At 40.9% G+C, this 22,141-nt stretch overlaps 1 protein-coding gene across 4 annotated transcripts in view; it reads right to left on the reverse strand.

Moving 5' to 3' along the window:
- Window positions 1-3,048: 3,048 nt before the first annotated feature.
- Window positions 3,049-22,141, reverse strand: part of dpf3 (double PHD fingers 3) — a 126,980-nt gene continuing 107,887 nt past the window's right edge. For 2 of the 4 annotated variants that reach the window (XM_078562895.1, XM_078562894.1), the window contains 3 exons: window positions 19,093-19,205; window positions 4,298-4,379; window positions 3,049-3,309 (listed from right to left, as the gene is read on the reverse strand). In XM_078562895.1, the coding sequence (XP_078419021.1) occupies window positions 3,239-3,309; window positions 4,298-4,379; window positions 19,093-19,205 (266 nt within the window). In that variant the 3' untranslated portion in view covers window positions 3,049-3,238. Of the gene's footprint in view, window positions 3,310-4,297; window positions 4,380-19,092; window positions 19,206-19,645; window positions 20,366-20,628; window positions 21,625-22,141 lie in introns of those variants that run through there. The other 2 variants (XR_013579501.1, XR_013579500.1) reach the window with 1 other exon arrangement.

Raw genomic sequence — 22,141 nt, forward strand, 5'->3', positions numbered from 1 at the left:
GGACAAATGAGTCAAACTCAAGAGGCAAGGTGAGAGTGGCTGCTTTTGAAATCATGGCAACATTTCACTGAATGTGGCATCAGGGAGGCCTGACAAAATCGAAGTCAATAGGAATCGGGGGAATACTCTCCATTGGTTGGTATCATACCTAACACAAAGGAAGATTGTTGGCCAGGACATCACTGCAGGAGTTCTTCAGGGTAGTATTCTAGTCCCAACTATCGTCAGCTGTTTCATCAATGACACTCCTTCCATCCACCACCTTCTCAAGGGCAATTAGGGAAGGCTAACAAATGCTGGCCTAGCAAGTGACACCCACATCCCATGTTAGAATATTAAAAAAAGGCATTCTTCAAGTTGGCAGGCACCATTCTGCAAACAGGAAATCTAAACCTGATTGAGAGGTGTGTCTGTGGTAATTAATAGAAGTGCAGACATATAATCAGCCTTTCATCACAAAGAACTCTAGTCAACAGCACAATGGCACTGCAAAGATTTTTTGGAAAACTTCATCTGCACTCAACATTTGCATTGATTTTCTTTTACTGCCTTGGACACCTTAAGTAGGCAAACTGGAGCATGTAAACTGGAGGTTTCCTGGATTTGTTTTCATTGTGCAATGCTTCTACCTCGCTAACAGCAATTATAAGCAATTATATTAACAGCAGACAGGATCAACCTTGGTAATGTGGCAGCATTTATAAGCAGAGTTGCGTCAGGCTTTGTACATACCTAGAGAGAATGGAAATCTTTACCCAGTAAAATCTACAGCTTCATCTTAGCCCACTAACTTTAAAATTACAACTGGGTCAGCAGCCCATGTAGGAGATTGGCTACAAATCTGCAATCTGATTCAACTCTGCATGAAGACAAGATGGAAATGTCAGGGTGGAGGTGGGGGAGGGGGGGAGGGGGTGTACTTGAACATTTTGGCATAATTCACCAAGTAGATGTATCCTTGAGACCATTTATTTTCAATGTGTTGGCCTAGTTGGTCAATCTATAACATTTTGCAAAGCCCATAGAGACTTTCTATGTTGAAGGTTCTATATGAATACAGGGTGTTGTAGTTGGACATTTCAATTTATAGCCAATACTTGACCACAGGATAAATTATGTTAGCCATGTCAGAATTGCCTCAAAATTGACCAGTTTGCTCAAGTATTAGACTCCTTGAAAAGTTTTGACACCAAGGATTATTGTTAAATAAAACAGCCTGAATAAACACGAGTAAGGACATAATGTGGCCCAGTTGTAATTCTCTCTTTAGCTATGCTGCCTGCCTAAACTCATTGTCCAGACTGCCACTTGGGTACGGGACTCCAAGATTGCTCCGTCTCAGGCTGGAAGGTCCAGCAGGGCCAGTGGAAGAACATCGGTCTTCAGGCTGGCTTCTGTGTGTCCCTACAGTGTTCAATAACGAAAATATATAAGTAATGCAAGAAAGAAGGTCTTGCATTTTTATAGCACCTTTAATGATCCAAAGTTCTTCACAGCCAATGAAGTATTTTTGAGGTGTAGTCACTGTTGTAATGTAGGGAAAACAGCACCCAATTCATGCACAGCAAGATCCCAAAAACAGCAATGTGATAACGACCAGATCATCCGTTTTTGTGACATTGATTGAGGGATAAATATTGGTCAGGACTTTGGGAGAACGCTACTGATCTTTGAATAGTGACCGTGGGATCTTTTACCTGAAATCACAGACAGGACCTCATTTGAGAGATGGTATTTCTGACAGTACAGCACTCCCTTAATACTCCCAACACACCCCAATAATTCCCAGTTTCTGGTCCATGACAAGAAGAAAGTATGTTAAAAGATTGTGTTTAGATGTAAACAGATTTAAACCAACACTATTTTCACATTTGTAGTAGATATGATGAGTTCCACAAATACTGATGTAGGCATGCTAATATTCTTGGTTAATGGCACCACATAAATCACTAAGAAAAAACACTAAAGCACAGAAGTGTTCACCATTTAAAGACTGAATGGAATTATCCTGCAGCACATTGCAGAATATTCTAGCAGCTTATTTCGGAACTGGTGCAGAGGTGTGTATGGATACAACAGCAGAGGACCATTGAGTAGTTGACATTTCAGGCCCCCTCTGAACTGCAGAAAAAAACATACATATCCTCCACAACCAGTGTTTAGCACATAAACACTGAAACAGATTGAAGGCCCATTAAGAAAATAAATTCAGTTTTTTTATGTTCATAACGAAGCTGTATAAAAAGTAATAATGCTGTTGAAATGTAAAGCTTTCAAGTTTAAAGTAACACTGAGCTTTTTGTCTGTAGTGCAGAGTATTAAAATCAGTGTTCAGAATTAGTGTCTGGTTTTAGAATGGAGCTTGCTAGTAGCCTAGGTCATGGGGACGGAGGGAGAGTGGGTGTGGTTAACTATTCTAATTGAAAGGTTTTGTGGGTTACACATTCTGTAAGGATTGTTTTGTACGCTTCTCACTACCTGTATTAGTATTACAGTATCAATATTAACATTTAGATCACATTTTCAATTCTTTTGCCAAACCCCACCACCTTAGAGAAGAACTAATTACAACTCAGCAGGTTTTCTCAGTCCTAATTAAGACTTGAAATTTGAGAAGCCATTCCAGTTTCCAATGTTTAAAAATCATGGGACTCTACAAAATTTTCTAGTCATCACAAGATTTTGCAAATTAAAAGCGAATGAAAAATGCAGGAACTAGAGGACTGAATTGTAACCATAGCCAATTTCAAACACTGAATATTTTAAAGCCATTATATTTACTGGCCACAGCACTGAAATCCAATTGCAGCTGGCAAGAATCTGATTATCTGCTCCTATCACTGCTTGCTTGTCCCCACAACCACCCCACCCTCAACTTCTCTCTCCCCCCGCCCCCCACCTTAGACCAGCTTATATTTCACCTCTCTCCTAACTATACTTCAGTTCTGCCGAAGGGTCATGAGGACTTGAAACGTCAACTCTTTTCTTCTCCACCGATGCTGCCAGACCTGCTGAGTTTTTCCAGGTAATTCTGTTTTTGTTAAGAATCTGACCTGGGTTGGTTGCAATAATGAACTATGGGCTAAGAGACCAATGGTTTGCTTCACTGAACGAAACAAAACAAAAACAGGTTCATTTTTCTTTAGCCCCAATGTGCAAATGTGTTGAACACTGATCACATACATCTAAATAAAACTAATTTAAAAAATATATATATATAAAAATTGAAGATGCTAAATTAGGGTTTGCCCGCATAAGCAGAAGCCTTTTCCTTCAGTTGTTCCAGGCACAAGTGGCAACTCCAGCTTCCTGCAGGTTAGAAAGAACATAACATTTAAAAGCCAAACTCCCACTACAAACCACAGTTAACGACAGATCATTCACAAATCCAAACATTGTCTAAAACACGCACTCAAAGGTTTTATCCTTACATGAGCTATTAGCTAGTCTTTTTTTCCTACTCCTCCTTTCAATTAACTATTTTTGTGGCAAATTTGCATTTTTTTTTACCTTTTAATCTGCTTTATAGCCTGCAGCTCTCATCTCTTCCTTGTTCCCAATCCTTGTTTATAAGAGCAAATGCCTCGGCACCAACTGAAGGTGCACGTCATTCCATTCAGGGAGAGGTTAGTAAGTTTAACTCTCTCCAGCAAAGGTACACTCCTCCAGTGCAACATGTCCATCCAAAAGACTTAAACTTTTCTAGACTAGTAATCCTGAAAAGAACAGACAAGGTTCTTGCTTCCACTCACTTCCAACGCATGTCTCTAGACATCAGGGACTGACAAGGTCAAGCCCAGTCGTAGTGCCCTGTGCAGTCAGATAGTGCAGTCATACTAACCACCTGAACTTCAAAAGACAAATTGCTATTTTGAAGCACTGCAAAAAATCCCAGTACCTGGCATAGCCAACCTGCTGCAATTGGGGGGAATGTAAAGGGAAATCCACTGGCACTAGTGTCACTTTACTCTGGTCTCATTTGCCAAATGCTTATCAGGGTAATTAGCGATGGGCAACAAAAGTTGTCATTCCCAGCAACACTCATTCCATAAAAAACATTCTTGCCCAAGACGGAATTAACTTGATGGGTTCTAAAAAACTAGCATGGACAAAAACTGATATTTCATTGGAACTTTGAATAAATTGTATGTAGAGAAAGAAAATGCATCCAGATTGAGGTGACAAAGCTCAACTGAACCAAGTGATGGAGTGATAGCTAACACTTCCTGAACTTCAAAAACTATCGGATACACAATGTTTGTACAAGCAAGCTCTGCTTGTGAAGGCAATACTGTACCTTCTGGAGGTTGTGCCATTGGTGGGTTTAAACAGTACATGTGATAACCACGATCACAGTCATCACAAAACAACAACTGGTCCTAGAAAGTAAAAAGAGAGTTCAATTTATAAATTCACCCAGATATTACTTAGGAACTCTGCAGACATCAAAAAAAGTCCTCACGTTGATGTAAAACTGTTAAAGAATGACAAAAATACTACTAGCATTTTACAAAGTCTATATTTTCATTAAAGAGACATCAGTAACAAGAGCAAAATGACCAAGGCTGAGAACTGAATACTCAAGGATATTTGACATTTCAGAAAGATAGGAAGAAAGGAAACAGAGGTGGGTTAGCTCTGTTGGTAAAGGATGAGATCAATACAGTAGTGGGAAATGATCTTGGCTCAGAAGATCAATTTGGGTGTAAATAAGGAATAGCAAGGGAAAGAGGTCACTGGTGAGATTTGTTTGTAGGCGCCCTAACAGTAGCTACACTGTAGGACAGAGTAAAAAATCAAGAAATAGTGGAGGCTTGTATAAAAAAAATACTTCAATGATCATGGATAATTTGAATGTTCATATGGACTGGACAAATCAAATTGATATAGGTAGGCTTGAGGATGAGCTCATAGAATGTATTTGGGATACTATGTTCTGGAACTAACCAAGGAACCTGCTATTTTACATCTGGTAATGTGTAATGAGAAAGAATTAATTAATGATCTCATAGTAAAGGATCCTCTAGGCAAGAATGATCATAACATGATGAATTTCACATTCATTTTGTGGGTGAGAGACTTGGGTCTAAAGACAATTATAGAGATATGAAGGCTACAGTGAACTGGGAAAATATGTTAAAAGATAAGACAATAAAGTAGTGGTGAACATGTAGAAAGAAATACTCTATGAAAAGGATCACCATTAGTTGTGAACTAAGGAAATTAAGGATAGTATCAAATGGAAAGAAAAGATGTACAATGCTGCAAAGACTTACCTGGAGATAGGGTCGGGAGTAGCAGCAGCATTCTGGGGATGTGCCGGTGTTTGGAAAAAATGAAAAAGAAAGTGAAATCGCAGGAAAGCCACGAGTTGACTGGCTGGTGAGCACTGCTGCTGTTTTCCCTTTCTCCAAAGCTAGGGAATGAGTCAAGCAGCTGGTGTATTAAAATCGTTAGAAATTTAAGTAAAGCTTTCAGTTAGCTTCCCTTAAGTGACACCATCAGAAGGAAAACGAGCAGATTGTGAATCTTCTCTTTAGTGTTAGTAATGTTTATTAGTATTAGTCTCGGAATGAAGCATCAGCAGACAATGAGCCAAGGACCTGCCTTTGTGCAGAGCACTTGTGGGATGGAACGGAATGAAATGTATATAGTAGTTTATAAACATTAGCAGCATTTAGTAATAGTCAAAAAGGTTATTATCTAATTGATAGAGGAATGGCAAGGCTGCTCTGACTTCAAGAGTGCAAATCCTGTGCAATGTGGGAACTCCAGGATGCTTCCCATACTTTGGATAACTATTTGTACAGGAAGTGTCGTCAGTTGCAGCAGCTCAAGCTACACATTTCAGACCTTCAGTGGCAGCTGAAGGTTGAGAGTGAGGTTGAGAGCTTCGTGGATAGCAGGTTTATAGATGTGGTCACCCCGCAGTTTAAGATATGTGGGGAGAGAGAGAATGGGTGATCACCAGGCAGTCAAGAAGAAACAGGCAGGTAGTGCAGGAGCCTCTGAGTGCATCCAACTTTCGAACTAGTATTCAGTCCTGAATACTGATGAGGGTGATGGTTCATCTGGGGAATGCAGCCAAGTCCAAGGCACCACGTGTGGATCAGGACAGTGGAGCACAAAGATGACTGGAAGAGCAACAGTGAAAGGAGATTTGATAAGTTAGGAGAATAGACAGGCTTTTCTGTAGCCACAGACATGAATCCAGAATAGTGTTTTGCCTCCATGGTGCCTGGGTCAAGGATGTCACTGAACAGTTGCAGAGCACTCTGAGGGGGGATGATGAACAGCCAGCAGTCATGGCCCATATTGGTACCAACAACATAGGCAGAAATAGGGATGTGATCCTGCAGTCAGAATTTAGGGAGCTAGGTAAGAAATTAGCAAGCAGGACCTCAAAAGTAATAATCCTCAGATTACCCCCAGTACCACATGCAAATGAATATAGAAATAAGAGGATAAATTAAATGAATGCATGGCTGGAAAGATGGTACAGGAGGGAGGGCTTTAGATTACAGGTACATTGGGACCAACTCTGGGAGAGATGGGATCTGTACAGGCCAGACAGGTTAAACAGAGCTGGGACCAATTTCCTTGTTGGGTGATTTGCTAGTGCTATTGGAGAGGACTGAACTCATTGGGCAGGGGTGTGGGAACCAGGAGGTTATATTAGAGAGGAATGCCTAGGTGCACAGAAAACTGCAAGAAACAGATGGCACTAGAGTAGGATATTTCCACTCAGAGTGGGTTCAGAGGTAAGGGAGCAAGCAATAGAATCTAAATTAAGATTACTGTGCATGTATATGAATGCACAGAGAGTGGTAACTAAGATTGGTGAGTTACAGGCGCATATTGCCACATGGAAATATGATGTTGCGGCTATAACGGAGACCAGGCTCAAAGGGCAGGTCTGAGTATCAAATATTCCTGGATACAGGTTTTCAGGAAAGATAGGAACAGAGGGAAAAGGCTGAGGGGTTTGGGAGGTGGGGGTGGTGGTGGTGTGAGGTGTCAGTATTAATTAAGGAGAACATTGCAGTGCTGGACAGAGGATGTTCCAGAGGGGTCAAGGACAGGACTTAATTAGCTAGAGCTAACGAACAAAACAAAGTGCAATTACATTACTTGGTGTAGTCTTATAGGCCACCAACCACAAAAGATGTAAAAGGGTCAGATTTTCAAGGAAGTCACCAGGGAAGTGCAGGAATTATAGAATAGTTAGAATGAGCGGCTTAAATAATCCAAATATAGACAGGGATAGTAGTGGTGTAAAGGGCAGAGAGGAATAAGAATTCCTAGAGTGTGTTCAGGAAAACTTTCTACAGCAGTATGTTTCCAGTTGAACAAAAAAGGAGGCACTGCTAGACCTGGTTCTAGGGAATGAGGTGGCCAAGTGGATAAGTAGAAGAACGTGGGGACAATGATCATTCTATCATAAGGTTCGATTGTTCATGGAAAAGGACAAGGAATAACCCAGATTAAGAATAATTAAATGGGGGAAAGCCAACTTCATTGAGGTTCACATGGATCTGAGCCAAATAAATTGGAATCAAAGTTTGGCAGGTAAAATGGTAACAGGAGTGGGGCTGCCCCTGGGCAAGGTATGTTCCCATGAAGGGGAAAGGTAGGGCAAATAAACCCAGAGCTCCCTGGATAATGAAATAATTAGAGATTAAGATGAAGAACAAAAAGTGTGCTTACAACAGATGTCAGGTGGATAGGTCCAGGTTGAATATAGAGGATTCAAAGGGGAAGTGAAAAAGCAAATAAGAGAAGCAAAGAGAGAGCATGAATAGAGACTGTTGGTGAACATAAAAGGGAATCCCAAAGTCTTCTATAGGCATATAAATAGTAAAAGGGGGCAAAAAGAGGAGTGGTGCTGATTAGGGACAAAAGGGGAACACATAGTGGTAGGGGGCATGGCTGAGGTGTTAAATGAATACTTTGCATCTGTCTTTACCAAGGAAGATGCTGTGTAAGTCATGGCAAAAGAGGAGATATTTCAGACACCAAAAGGGTTTAAAATAGATGAGAAGGTTTATATTGGCTGTCTGCAATTAAAGTTGATAAGGCACCTGGGCCTGTTGAGATGCATCCAAGGATACTGGAGGGAATGAGTGGAAATTGCAGAGGTACTGGTCATAATTTTTCAGTCTGCCTTAAACCCAGGGGATGGTGTTAGAGGACGAGAGAATTGCAAATGTTTAACCTTTTTGTGCAAGGGTGTAAAGATAAGTCCAGCAACTACAGGCCAGTCAGCTTAATTTAGTGGTGGGGAAGCTTCTAGAAACAATAATTCCAGACAAAATTAATAATCACTTAGGCAAATGCAGGCTAATTAAGGAAAGCCAGCACAGATTTGTTAAGGGACAATCGTGTTTAACTAATTTAGAAATTTTTGAAGAGATAACAGAGAGGGTAAAATGAGTATAACACAGTTGGTGTGGTGTACATAGACTTCCAAAAGGCATTTGATAAAGTTCCACACAACAGACTTGTGAGCAAAGCTGCAGCTCATGGAATAAAAGGGACAGTGGCAACGTGGATACCAAATGTGTTGAGTCACAGGAAGCAGAGTAACAGTTATTGGATGTTTTTCGGACTGGAGAAAGTTTGTAGTTGAGTTCCCCAGGGGTCGATGTTGGGACCCCTGCTTTTGCTGATATATATCACTGACCTAGATCTTGGCGCACATGGCACAATTTCAAAATTTGTGATCGATATGAAACTTGGATGCATTGAGAACTGTTAAGCGGATAGTGTAGAATTTCACAAAGACAGACAGGTTGGTGGAATAGGTTGGCAAGTGGCAGATGAAATTCAATGCACAGTAGTGTGAAGTGATTCATTTTGTTAGGAAGGAGCTGGAGAGATGATAAAGGGCACAATTCTAAAAAGGGTGCAGGAACAGAGGGAGCTAGATGTATATAAGTCATTGGAGGTGGCAGGACAGGTTGAGAGAGCAGTTAATAAAGCATACTACTCCTAGGCTTTATTAATGGGGGCATAAAGTACAAGGGCAAAGAAGTTACGTTAAACTTGTATAAAACAATGATTCAGCTTCAACTGGAGTACTGCGTCCAGTTCTGAGTGCCACATTTTAGAAAGATGCATTGGAGACAGTGCAAGAAAGGTTTAAGATTCCAAGGATGAAGAACTTCAGTTATGTAGATAGGTTGGACAACTTGGGACTAATTCTTTGGATGGAGAAGGTTGCAAGGAGATTTGATAGAGGCATTCAAAATCATGAGGGGTCTAGAAATAGATTAGGAAAAACCGTTCCCATTGGTGGAAGGAACGAGAACAAGAGGGCAGAGAATGGCTTCCTCCTGTGCTATAACATTTCTGTGATTAATGATAGGTCAGAATATTGGGGAAATTTTATAAACCAGCAAAGGATGACTAAAAGAAAAGAGGGAGAAATTGGAGTATGAGAGAAAACTACAAAGAAATATAAAAACAGACATCAAGAGCTTCTACACGTATATAAAAAGAGTTTAGCTATAAGGTGAGCATTGGCTCCTTAAAGGATTAGACTGGAGAATTAATAATGGAAAACAAGGACATGCAGAGGCTTTGGACAAGTATTTTGCACCTATCAAAGAATCCCAAGAATTGTAGAAAATCAAGGGACAAAAAGGGATGAACTTAAAACAGTCACTACCACTAGAGGAAAAAGTACTGGAAAAACTAATGGAACTAGGGGCTGACAAGTCCCCTTGAGCAGGTGGCCTGCATTCTAGGGTGTAAAAGAGTGGCTGCAGAGGGATAGCGGATGCATTAGTTGTAATATTCCAAAATTCCCTAGATTATGAACAGATCCCAGCAGGTTGGAAAACTGCAAAAGTAATGTCTCCATTCAAGAAAAGGAAACGACAGAAAGCAGGAAACTATATGCCGTTAGTGTAACATCTGTCATTGGGAAAATGCTGGAATCCATTAAAGAAGTAGTAACTGAACATTTTAAAAACCATAACGAATCTGCTTGATTGTATGAAATGGAAATTGTGTTTGACAAATTTATTAGAGGTCTTTGAGGGTGTAATTAGCATGGTGGATAAAGGGGAACCAGTAGATGTAGTGTATTTCAATTACCAAAAAGCATTCAATAAGATGCCACATAAAAGGGTGCTACACAAGGTAAGAACTCATGATGTTGGGGATAATATATTAGCATAGATACAGGACTGGCTAACTAACAGGGAACAGTTGAGCCATTGTCAGGCTGGCAAACTGTAACTAGTGGGGTGCTACAGGAATGAATACCGGGGCCTGAACTATTTACAATCTGTATTAATGAATTGGATGAAGGGACCAAGTGTATTGTAGTTAAATTTGATAGAGGCATTCAAAATCATGAGGAGTCTGGACAGAGTAGATAGGGGAAAATATGTTCCCATTGATGGGAGAATCAAGAACAAAAGTGCACAGATTTAAGGTAATTGTCCAAAGAGGAAATGGAGACATGAGGAGAAACCTTTTCATGCAGCAAGTGGTTGGGATCTAGAATGCAGGACCTGGGAGTGTGGTGGAGGCAGATTCAATCATGCAATTCAAGAATGAATTGGATCATTATCTGAAAAGGAAGAATGTGCAGGGCTACAGGGAGAAGATAGGGGAGTGGAACTCGGCAACTTGTTCTGATGGAGAGCTAGCACAGACACGATGGGCCAAATGGCCTCCTGCTGTAATGATTCTGTGAAATTTTCTGACAATGCAAAGATGGGTAGGGAAGCAAGTTGTGAGGAGGACACAGAGTCTGCAATGGGATATACATAGGCTAAGTGAGCAGGCAAAAATTTGGTTGATGGGAGTATAATGTAGGAAAATGTAAGGTTGTTACCTTTGGTGGGAATAAAAAAGTAGAATATTATTTAAGTGGAGAGAGACTGCAGAATGCTACGGTACAGAGGGATCTGGGTGTACTTGCGCATGAATCACAAAAAGGTAACATGCAGGTACAGTAGGAAGGCAAATGGAACATTGGCCTTTATTGCAAGGCGGATGGAGTATTAAAGTAGAGAATTTTTACTAAAACTGTACAGGGCATTGGTGAGACCACACTTAAGAGTGCTGTGTACAGTTTTGGTCTCCTTACTTAAGGTAGGTTATGCCTGTATTAGAGACAGTTCAGAGAAAGTTCATTAAGTTGATTCCTGGGATGAAGGGTTGTCTTAAGGGGAAAGGTAGGTTGGGCCTAACTCACTGGAGAGTTTAGAAGAATGAGAGGTGACCTCATTGGAACCTAAAAGATTCCGAGGGGGCTTGACATGGGAGATGCTGAGATTATGTTTCCCCTCGTGGGGGAATCTAGAGCTAGGGACATAGTTTCAAACTAAAGATCAAGCATTTAAGATGGAGATGAAGAGAAATTTCTTCTCTCAGAGGGTTGTTAATCTGTGGAATTCACTACCCCAGCAAGCAGTGGAGGCTGGGTCATTGAATACATCCAAAGCCAAGTTAGGCAGAATTTGGATTTACAAGGGAGTCAAGGATTATGGGGACAGGCAGGAAAGTGGAGTTATGGTCACAATCAGTTCACCCATGACCTTATTGAATGACGAAACAGGCTCGAGGGGCCAAATGGCGTACTCCTGCTCCTGGTTCTTGTGTTTTGATGCTATTAATGTAGAATCTCAAAATTAACCTAGTAAAATACTAGTTTAGGAGAAGGGTGAACTGAAGGGAATGTAAAGGAATTCAAGGTCCTGTTGCTATAGCGTGTGATATTCACAACAATGCTAATATGCAGAGACAGACTTGGAGAGAGAAGAGAAGCAACACAATATACACACTGAGGCAGCAAGCAGCCTTCAGTTGTGAAAATTCTTGTCCTTGTTATAATTCTGCCTGTAATGGCTTGGTCACTACTCATCTTTCAGAACGAATATTAATCACTCTGTGTTGGGTCTTCATCACAATAAGTGTCACTTTCAATGATGAGACGTTCAGCACTTCGCTGATGAAAATACAGGAGTGGCTGGGTCAGGTAAAGATTTCCCAAGAGAACCTTCACTGTGTGTTGCAATAAAACCATGTGCTATTATCATGAACTGATGATTATGCCTGCTGTGGAAGTTACTACCTTGGATATAAGAACCCAGACATTGAATCAGGCCTGGATATAAACCTTAATGAAAGCTGGTGCTGTCAAACCGTATATGGCATTGAGACAATTTCTCTGCTTCGGAACAGGTGAGATCAAAAGGGCCAAAGTTAAACAATTTGCAGTAAAGCCAAGTTGGCAGTCAAACATGAAGACAGATGCTGCAACATCTCATTCTGTAATACACAAGTAGTCACGTACTGGACTGTGGTAATTTTCAGGGAGGGTGAAGACTTTCATGGACAGGAATTCCTTCCTGCTCCTTTACACTGGGCCCCACTAATTTACTTTGAAATTTGCGAGTAAGAGGAGTAGTCCACTTGGTGTAAGATGTTTGAGGCATGTTTTTCTTTAAATTAAGTACCAATAGTCATGGATAGAATACGATGTTCCAAACAGCTAAATAAGATTGGCTTGGTCTAAACACACGAATGACCAATTGACATACAACTGACACATGACCAAGATACAACTGAATTACTAACATTTAGCTGACCCACATGCGACCGACTGACTTATATCCTACTGAACAATATACAACTGACATATAACTGACCAACCGACAGACAACCAACATATGACCTCAGGACATCCCAACATTTTTTACTTCTAATTTCCTTTTGAAATGTAGTCAGTGTTGGAAATGTAGTCAATGTAGGAAACATTGCAGCCAATTTGCACACAGCAGATGAGACAATGACCAGCTAATCAGTTTTAGTGATGTTGGGTTAAGGATAAATATTGTCCAGAACATTAATGTTGCTATAAACAAAACTCTGGTGAATATGGGAAAGGAAGTTCTTTGGGTTTTTCACTTAACATGTTATTCAGTGGGTCAGAACCCTTGCCTCAGAACACTTTGGCCTGAGATAAGTCTGAAGAAGACAGAGACCTTGTATCAACCTACCTCTGGCCACATACTTCAAGATCCCACAGTCGCCATCATCAATACACCCCTTCATTCAGGAAAGAAGTTTTGTTATCTTGGGAGTATCCTCTCCAATAACACTATGCTGGATGATAAAATCAACCATCGCCTGGCAAAAGCAAGCTCAGCATTTGGCAGACTCACTGACAGACTTTAGAAAGAGCATGAAGTTTGTCTCAGAACAAAGATCAAGATCTGCCAGGCAGTGGTTCTTACATCACTTCTTTATGGGTGCAAGACTTTGTTAACCTAACAGAATTACATAAAACACTGGAAATAATCCACCTTCACTGTCTCAGATCTATTTGCAACATCAAGTGGCTGGATGTCCCAAACTTAGATATAAAGACAATCTAAAATCCAAACTCCAAGCTTGCAAGCTGGATCCCAATACCTTCTTAAAAGCACTTAGGGATGGTCAATAAAAATGCTGGCCTAGCCAACAGCACCCATGTCCCATTAAAAGAGTTTTTAAAATGCTTAAAAAAAACATGGGGAAAAAAACAACCATGGACATACCCAAATGGAGAGGTTTCTCTCATCAAGTGATTTTGACATTTGAGGGGGATGGAGTCAACTGCCTTCAGGACAAGGTGGGGCAAAGCCAATGCCTCCACCCACCCCTCCAACACTGACTTCATACGTAGCATTTGCAATTGGTTATGCAAATCGAGTCTTGGCCTAATGTCATGCATGAGACGATATTCACCTAGACTGTAAACCAGTTTTTTTTCCCTTTCTCTTGATGAACACTTATCCGTCAAAAAGGCAGAAGAATCCATCATCAAAATGTTAGTGTGATACAAGGACATACACATTAGGAGACTTCTTGGTGGGTGTTAAGTTTGCTGATGATAGCAGCAGCAATCGAGTTGGCCTCAGAGCCCATGGAATATGAGGAGGAATGGTTTGAATCAGCATGGGGTTCTGATCATTATCCCATAGCTCTTCCTGTCAGGTCAGGACAAAGTCAAACTTTACTGTGAGAAACAGATTAAACACCTACTCCCTACAACACTGGTGTACTGTGTACTTTCTAATGTAGCACACAGTAGCTTCATGACAAATGTTAGGGCATGTGGAATCAGGAGGCAAATAGCTGAGAGTAGCAGATTGATTAAAAATAGAAAGCAGAGAATAGGGATAAAGGGTGTTTATTCAGATTAGAGGAAGACAGAAAGCGGTATTCCACAAGGATCAGTGCTGGGATCACTGTTATTCATTACTTACATGAATGATTTTGACATTGGAGTAAGTAACTCAATATCAAAATTTTGCAGATGATACTAAACTGATAACAAATAGATAACAGTTAGGAAGAATACAAAATAATACAAGACATTCCAGATGAGGCAGTTCAGTGGCAAATGAACTTTTAATATAGATAAATGTGAATTGATGCACTTTGGTAGGAAAACCAGAAACATATGAATTAGGAGCAGGAGTAGGCCATTTGGCCCCTCAAGCCTGCTCTGTCACCAATACCTTAGAAAATAAGAAACTGAATTGGGTGAAAGCCCCAATTGGACTTACAAGAGAGATACAAGTTAGTAAATCATGAAAAGCTGATTGCAGGTTAGCAAAGCAATTAAAAATGTTACCAAAGCACTGGGATTTATTTCCAGTAATACAGAATTCAAAACTAACAAAACTATGTTAAACTTGTACAGGACCATGGTCACGCCAGATTTAGAATACTGTGCATAGTTCTGGTCTCCATACTATAGAAACACTGGAGAAAGCACAAAAAGGATTTACAAGAATGGGACCAGAGCTGAGAGATTAAAGCTACCAGGAATTTTAGGACTTTATATTTTAGTAAAGAAACTTAAAGGTGACCTGATAATGACCATCCTTAAAATGATGAATGGGTTGGACAGAGTAGATACTGAGAGAATATTTCCCCCTAAAGAAGAATCCAAAACTAGGGGCAACAAATACAGGTTAAAACATAACACATAAATTTAACAGGGAAATGAGAAATTTCTCCACTAGGGTGGTTTGAGTGTGGAACTCGCCACGGCGGGAAGTGATTGAGGCAAATTGTTTAGGTGCTTTCAAAAAGAAACTAGATTAGTACACGAGAGAAAAAGGAATAGAAAGATATGCTGAAAGGCCGAGATGAGGGAGGTGAAATAGGAGACTTGGATGAAGTATAAACACCAATACAGACTAGTTAGGCCAATGGCCTGCTTCTGTGTTGACGATTCTATGTTCTTTTAGTTAATCTAAAGATGCTATGAAGTCTAGTTCTTTTGAATTAAAGAATGAGAGAGCATAGGAGGGAGCCATTTGGCCCATCATGCCTGTGCCAGTTCTTTGATAGAGCAGTCTAATTAATCCTATTTCCCTGCTTTTTCCCCATAGCCCTCTAATGTCTTCTTGTTACCAACTCTCCTGCCAGGGGCAAGTATCTCCCTATCTACTTGATCATAACCCCTCATAGTTCTGAACACTTCGATTAAATTTCCCCTTTACCTCTCCTGCTCCAAGGAGAACAATCCCAGCTTATCCAGTCTTTACACAGGGCAAGTTAACACAGAGCTACTGCTACCATTGTGGGACTAGGTTTGGTCTGGAGTTGTTACAATGTTCAGGAACGTCAAATGAGAAAACAGAGCTGGATGCTGTAGGATGGGGCAGGAATGGACGCTAAAAAAAATTAAGATCTACCAGTTACCAAATGCGAACAACCCAGTGGAGTTAATTGTCTCGCTATGGTACGTTTACCACACTAGTTTACACCTTCTAGTAAAATTCTTCTCTTAGCTATTTAAAATACATTTTTAATTTGATACCTATTTGCTCTATACAAAGGGTGACTCGACTAGACATATAGAAAATGTTAGTGTATGAAAAAACAAATTGTTAGACATTTTAGGATTTACATTGACTCAGTTTTTGAAAAAAAAAAATGCCCATTAGTACAATAATGACAGTTGGCACAGCCCAGAAGCATTTGGTGCCAAAACCAAACCAATCATCACATATTTCTGCCATTTTATTTGAGAGGTGCAGTTTACATTACTAAAGCAAGCACTAGTGGAGTACCTGAGAACTATGAAAAGTTCAAATAGCTGGTACAAAGCCCAAAGCTGCCCTCAGAGGTTCTTGAATGCAGTCGAGATTTTACACCATTTACAATTGCTGGAAGCTCAACATTACTTTTTATCTGGCAACCTGAGGTCACAATAGCAACTATTAGCCAATCCGGGCATTTCCCTTTCTTAAAAACAAAAAACTGCGGATGCTGGAAATCCAAAACAAAAACAAAAATACCTGGAAAAACTCAGCAAGTCTAGCAGCATCTGCGGAGAGGAGCACAGTTAACGTTTCGAGTCCGAATGACCCTTCAACAGAACTAAGTAAAAATAGAAGAGAGGTGAAATATAAGCTGGTTTAAGGGGGGGTGGGACAAGTAGAGCTGGATAAAGGGCCAGTGATAGATGGAGATAACCAAAAGATGTCACAGACAAAAGGACAAAGAGGTGTTGAAGGTGGTGATATTATCTAAGGAATGTGCTAATTAAGGGTAGAAAGCAGGACAAGCAAGGTACAGATAGTTCTAGTGGGGGTGGGGTGGGGTGAAGGAATTGAAAAAGGCTAAAAGGCAGAGATAAAACAATGGATGGAAACACATTTAAAAATAATGGAAATAGGTGAGAAAAGAAAAATCTATATAAATTATTGGAAAAAAAAGGGGGGGGAATCGGAAAGGGGGTGGGGAGGGAGGAGAGAGTTCATGATCTAAAATTGTTGAACTCAATATTTAGTCCGGAAGGCTGTAAAGTGCCTAGTCGGAAGATGAGGTGCTGTTCCTCCAGTTTGCATTGAGCTTCATTGGAACAATGCAGCAGGCCAAGGACGGACATGTGGGCATGAGAGCAGGGTGGAGTGTTGAAATGGCAAGCGACAGGGAGGTCTGGGTAATGCTTGCGGACAGACCGAAGGTGTTCTGCAAAGCGGTCACCCAGTCTACGTTTGGTCTCTCCAATGTAGAGGAAACCGCATTGGGAGCAACGAATGCAGTAGACTAAATTGAGGGAAGTGCAAGTGAAATGCTGCTTCACTTGAAAGGAGTGTTTGTGCCCTTGGACGGTGAGGAGAGAAGTAAAGGGGCAGGTGTTACACCTTCTGCGGTTGCATGGGGAGGTGCCATGGGAGGGGGTTGAGGTGTAGGGGGTGATGGAGGAGTGGACCAGGGTGTCCCGGAGGGAATGATCCCTGCGGAATGCCGCCGGGGGGGTGAAGGGAAGATGTGTTTGGTGGTGGCATCATGCTGGAGTTGGCGGAAATGGCGGTGGATGATCCTTTGAATGTGGAGGCTGGTGGGGTGATAAGTGAGGACAAGGGGCACCCTATCATGTTTCTGGGAGGGAGAGGAAGGTGTGAGGGCAGATGCGCGGGAGATGGGCCGGACACGGTTGAGGGCCCTGTCAACCACCGTGGGTGGAAAACCTTGGTTAAGGAAGAAGGAAGACATGTCAGAGGAACTGTTTTTCAAAGTGGCATCATCAGAACAGATGCAACGGAGGCGAAGGAACTGAGAGAACGGGATGGAGTCCTTACAGGAAGCGGGGTGTGAGGAGCTGTAGTCGAGGTAGCTGTGGGAGTCGGTAGGCTTGTAATGGATATTGGTGGACAGTCTATCACCAGAAATTGAGACAGAGAGGTCAAGGAAGGGAAGGGAAGTGTCAGAGATGGACCATGTGAAAATGATGGAGGGGTGGAAATTGGAAGCAAAATTAATAAATTTTTCCAGGTCCAGATGACAGCATGAAGCAGCACCGAAGTAATCATTGATGTACCGGAGAAAGAGTTGTGGGAGGGGGCCGGAGTAGGACTGGAACAAGGAATGTTCTACATACCCCGTAAAGAGACAGGCATAGCTGGGGACCACGCGGGTACCCATAGCCACACCTTTTATTTGGAGGAAGTGAGAGGAGTTTAAGGAGAAATTGTTCAGTATGAGAACAAGTTCAGCCAGACAGAGGAGTGTAGTGGTGGATGGGAATTGTTCCGGCCTCTGTTCGAGGAAGAAGCGGAGAGCCATCAGACCATCCCGCTGGTGGATGGAGGTGTAGAGGGATTGGACGTCCATGGTGAAGAGGAGGTGGTTGGGGTCAGGGAACTGGAAATTGTTGATATGATGTAGAGTGTCAGAGGAATCATGGATGTAGGTGTGAAGGGACTGGACAAGGGGAGAGAGAATGGAGTCAAGATAGCAAGAAATGAGTTCCGTGGGGCAGGAACAGGCTGACATGATCGGTCTGAAGGGACAGTCCTGTTTGTGGATTTTGGGTAGGAGGTAGAAGCGGGCCGCCCGAGGTTGGGAGACTATCAGGTTGGAAGCTGTGGAAGGAAGATCTCCAGAGGAGATGAGGTCAGTAACAGTCCTGGAAACAATGGCTTGAAGTTCAGTGGTGGGGTCATAACCTCGGACGGCCCACTTAAAACGTTAACTGTGCTCCTCTCCGCAGATGCTGCTAGACCTGCTGAGTTTTTCCAGGTATTTTTGTTTTTGTTTTGGATTTCCAGCATCCGCAGTTTTTTGCTTTTAAGAAAGGGAAATGCCTGGATTGGCTAATAGTTGCTATTGTGACCTCAGCTTGCCAGATAAAAAGTGATGTTGAGCTTCCAGCAATTGTAAATGGTGTAAAATCTCGACTGCATTCAAGAACCTCTGAGGACAGCTTTGGGCTTTGTACCAGCTATTTGAACTTTTCATAGTTCTCAGGTAATCCACTAGTGCTTGCTTTAGTAATGTAAACTGCACCTCCCAAATAAAATGGCAGAAATATGCTGCCAGACCTGCTGAGCATTTCCCTTTCTTAATGTGGGATGTTATGATTAACCATAGCATCCCAACAACCATTTAATTAAGAGCTGCTAACTCACCACAGACCAGGGATTTTGACCCAGGGCTATCCTTGTTTATTTATTAAATAAACACATAGGCCATCTTGAGTGCACACAGCAACTAGATAAACGATTCTAACCAATATTGTTTTATTCTTAGGTTACAGGGTGACGAACACAAGAAAAAACTTACGTCATTTTCAGAAGTCCCGCACAGGCTACAGGATTTGCACTCAATACACTGCCAGTGATAGGTTTTCACAGCTGCAGTCATATTTATTGTGAACTGCAAACAGGTGGGGTGACCTGAGGAAATGCACAAACAGGAGATGTTTATACACCATTTCCTGAGTCACAGAGACAGAAAGAGAGATAAAGGGGAGAAAGAGGGAAAGATAGAGAGAGGGGGAGAAAAAAGTGGAGAGAAAGAGAAGGGTGAGAGGGAAAAGGAGGGAAAGTAAAAAGGGGAGAAATTGTGAGAGAGAGAAAAAAAGAGTGCAGAAAAGACAAAGTAAATTTTAACTTAAAATTAACCCTTTCGCTGCTGGGCAGGGCTGCTGTGTATTAAGCTTGTTTGCTATCACAGTGTTATAACAAGCTGCAACTACATAACTAACCATGTCTATAAAACATTACAAAGTACAAGAAAATCATTTTCAACCCAACATTAATTGCAAATTCAAGCTACATAGAACCACCAGTCTGAAATTAAGGAAAAAGTGCCACAAGTAAATTGGACAAAGGGAGACCAATATGCAGTTTATTTTTTTTAACCCAAATAAAAATTTTATAAGCTCAGTAGCATTTTAATCCAGTCTATAAAGAATTTTTTTTTACATTTAACATTATACAACGAACAATACCATCCACTTGATGGTGACAATACTTCATCACAAAGGGTTGGGGAAAGGGATTACAGCAAATTACAATGAAACTAAATCAATAAATAGAAAGTAATGACTAGACTTCTGGACAGTCAAAAGACACACCTGACACTTACCACATCCACTTGCAGCAATCCTATTGAGATTCAAGCAAATGGCTTTGACAACAAAATTGAGCAGAGTTGATTTCAGTTTTTAAGAGTTCATCAGTAAAACTAGCTACCATATTCATCATTAAAAATGATGTGATTCTTTTTAAAGAAAAATAAGATCTACACAAAATATCAGGTTTTTGCTAAATTTCAATATTGCCAAATACAAGACTTGTTCAATATATTTCCACACATATCCCACCCAAAAAAATCTGAAGACCAGCTCAGCTGTTGGTCTAATAAATATAAAAATCTAATTCACAATGAAGTTGTCCTTCATACTGCACATTTTCAGTGCTTTCCTGAGTTTGGGTCACATTAATGAGGTGCTAGGAGGCAATATCCCACTGGTAACATGGTCATAATTCATTTCCTTCCTTCCTTCCTTCCTGGAAATGGCTTGCTTGGTAACCACCGACATCCAGGCAATCTGTGGTAAGGAATGGTAGAGGAGAGCTGTTTGTTTAAAAGGCTGCATGGCTGTTAGAGAAAGTCTTCTTACAGGTCAAAATTTGGTGCATTAATAAATTTCAGAACAATACAGCTGCAACTTTAATGTAGAATATATAACCTGCCCAGCCCACAAGGGTTACACCAACACGGCAAAAAGCCATTACTGCAAATCATGCAATTCTTAAGAACAATTCTTTTTTTGCTTAAAAGTGAGGTAAAACAAAAACTTTGCACACATACCTTGCAATGCAATTGATGATCTCCTTTTAAATCAACAGGATCAAAAAAGTTGCTGCTGTCATTCTATTTCTGCCATCAGAACACATGCCTATTGATGTGGTTTCTTCATCAGATGCAACCAGAATGTTTTAGCACTTTTAGCAGCAGAAGAGCAATTCAGCTGACCAAAAAAGAAAAGACTCAACAAAAAAGGTACAAGTCCCAGAAGGGACAGGCACAGTTTTCCTTCAAAAAAATTAAAACTTTTTTTTTATATAAACTCCTTCAGTTCATCGCATAGTGAATTTCATTGCCACAAAACCTTAGAACTGCAGGTGCAAGAGGTGTAGAATGGAGCCTGGAGGCTACGTTTCCACTCGCGAGGAGCATCGATGTTATGTGCATGGCAAAAGTAAGTCAAGACAACTTTGCCTGCTGGAGGGAGCTAGTCGACTTAAAGCCATTGCACTTTATAAGGGTAAGTCCATTAAGCTCAGCAGTATCGCCCATAGTACATCAGGATCCCTTTGTCCCCCATTCACTCAGTAAGGTAAGGTGGTCAGTCAAATGTCTCTTTTTTAAAAAACACAAATCACGAGCCAAAAGTGATCCTGATCATCTTCAAAGTTAGATTCTCTTGTTTACTGATGAACGAATAAAAGCATTGACTCTGCTCATTTTCAACAGCCCAGTTTCATATTAAAACAGGTCTAGAATTCAGCAGGAGCTTTTTGGAAACAAAAGGCTTCATTGTTGTCAAGGTCATTCATTAAATCTCGCCCGAATTTGTTTTTTTGTGCGCTAGCAGGTATTTCCCACAATTGCGTATTTAGCTGCTGCACTTGTTATCTGCATCATTACTAGCAGGTGAATGAACGCTTTTGTTTGATAGCAGCTCATCGATATCGTCGTCATCAAAGCCATGAAACGTGGAAGTGTCACTTTCAGACGTTGCACCAAACAAGTCCTCTGCACTGCGCAAGTCCAGATCCTTTACGACTCCTTGTCCCAAATAAGCTAACATGTATGATGATGTACATATCAGCACATGGGTTCAGCAATACACACACACACACACACAAAATGAAAAAAATAAAAAAATCAATCATAGATCCTACCTCTAAAACATACAAGATCTATGCTAACAAGAATCCTCAGCTCTTAACTTCAGACCCTGTTACTAAGCAGTCAGCGAAAGGGTTAAAATCTAACCATGAGAATATAACAAACACAAATCCCCCTTAATTTAGTTGGTTTGGAAGCAAATAGAAAAATCTGACAATTCTCTGAAATGAAATTAACCATATTATTTTTTTAAAAACACAAGCATATTTGAAACCACAACCAGTCGGTTTTGCTGCATAAATACTTCTGATTCAAACTAGACTTCTTTTTATAGAAATAATATTTGGAGGGAGGCACAGTAAAAGTTCACAATATCCCCGAGGTTATCAAGACTTCAACACATTTCAAAGCAGTTGGGACACTTGAGTCTGTTTTAATTCTGATGAACTACCATTTTATCAATTACATT

This window comes from Cetorhinus maximus, chromosome 18 (genome assembly GCF_964194155.1).
Source record: "Cetorhinus maximus chromosome 18, sCetMax3.hap1.1, whole genome shotgun sequence".
NCBI lineage: Eukaryota > Metazoa > Chordata > Chondrichthyes > Lamniformes > Cetorhinidae > Cetorhinus > Cetorhinus maximus.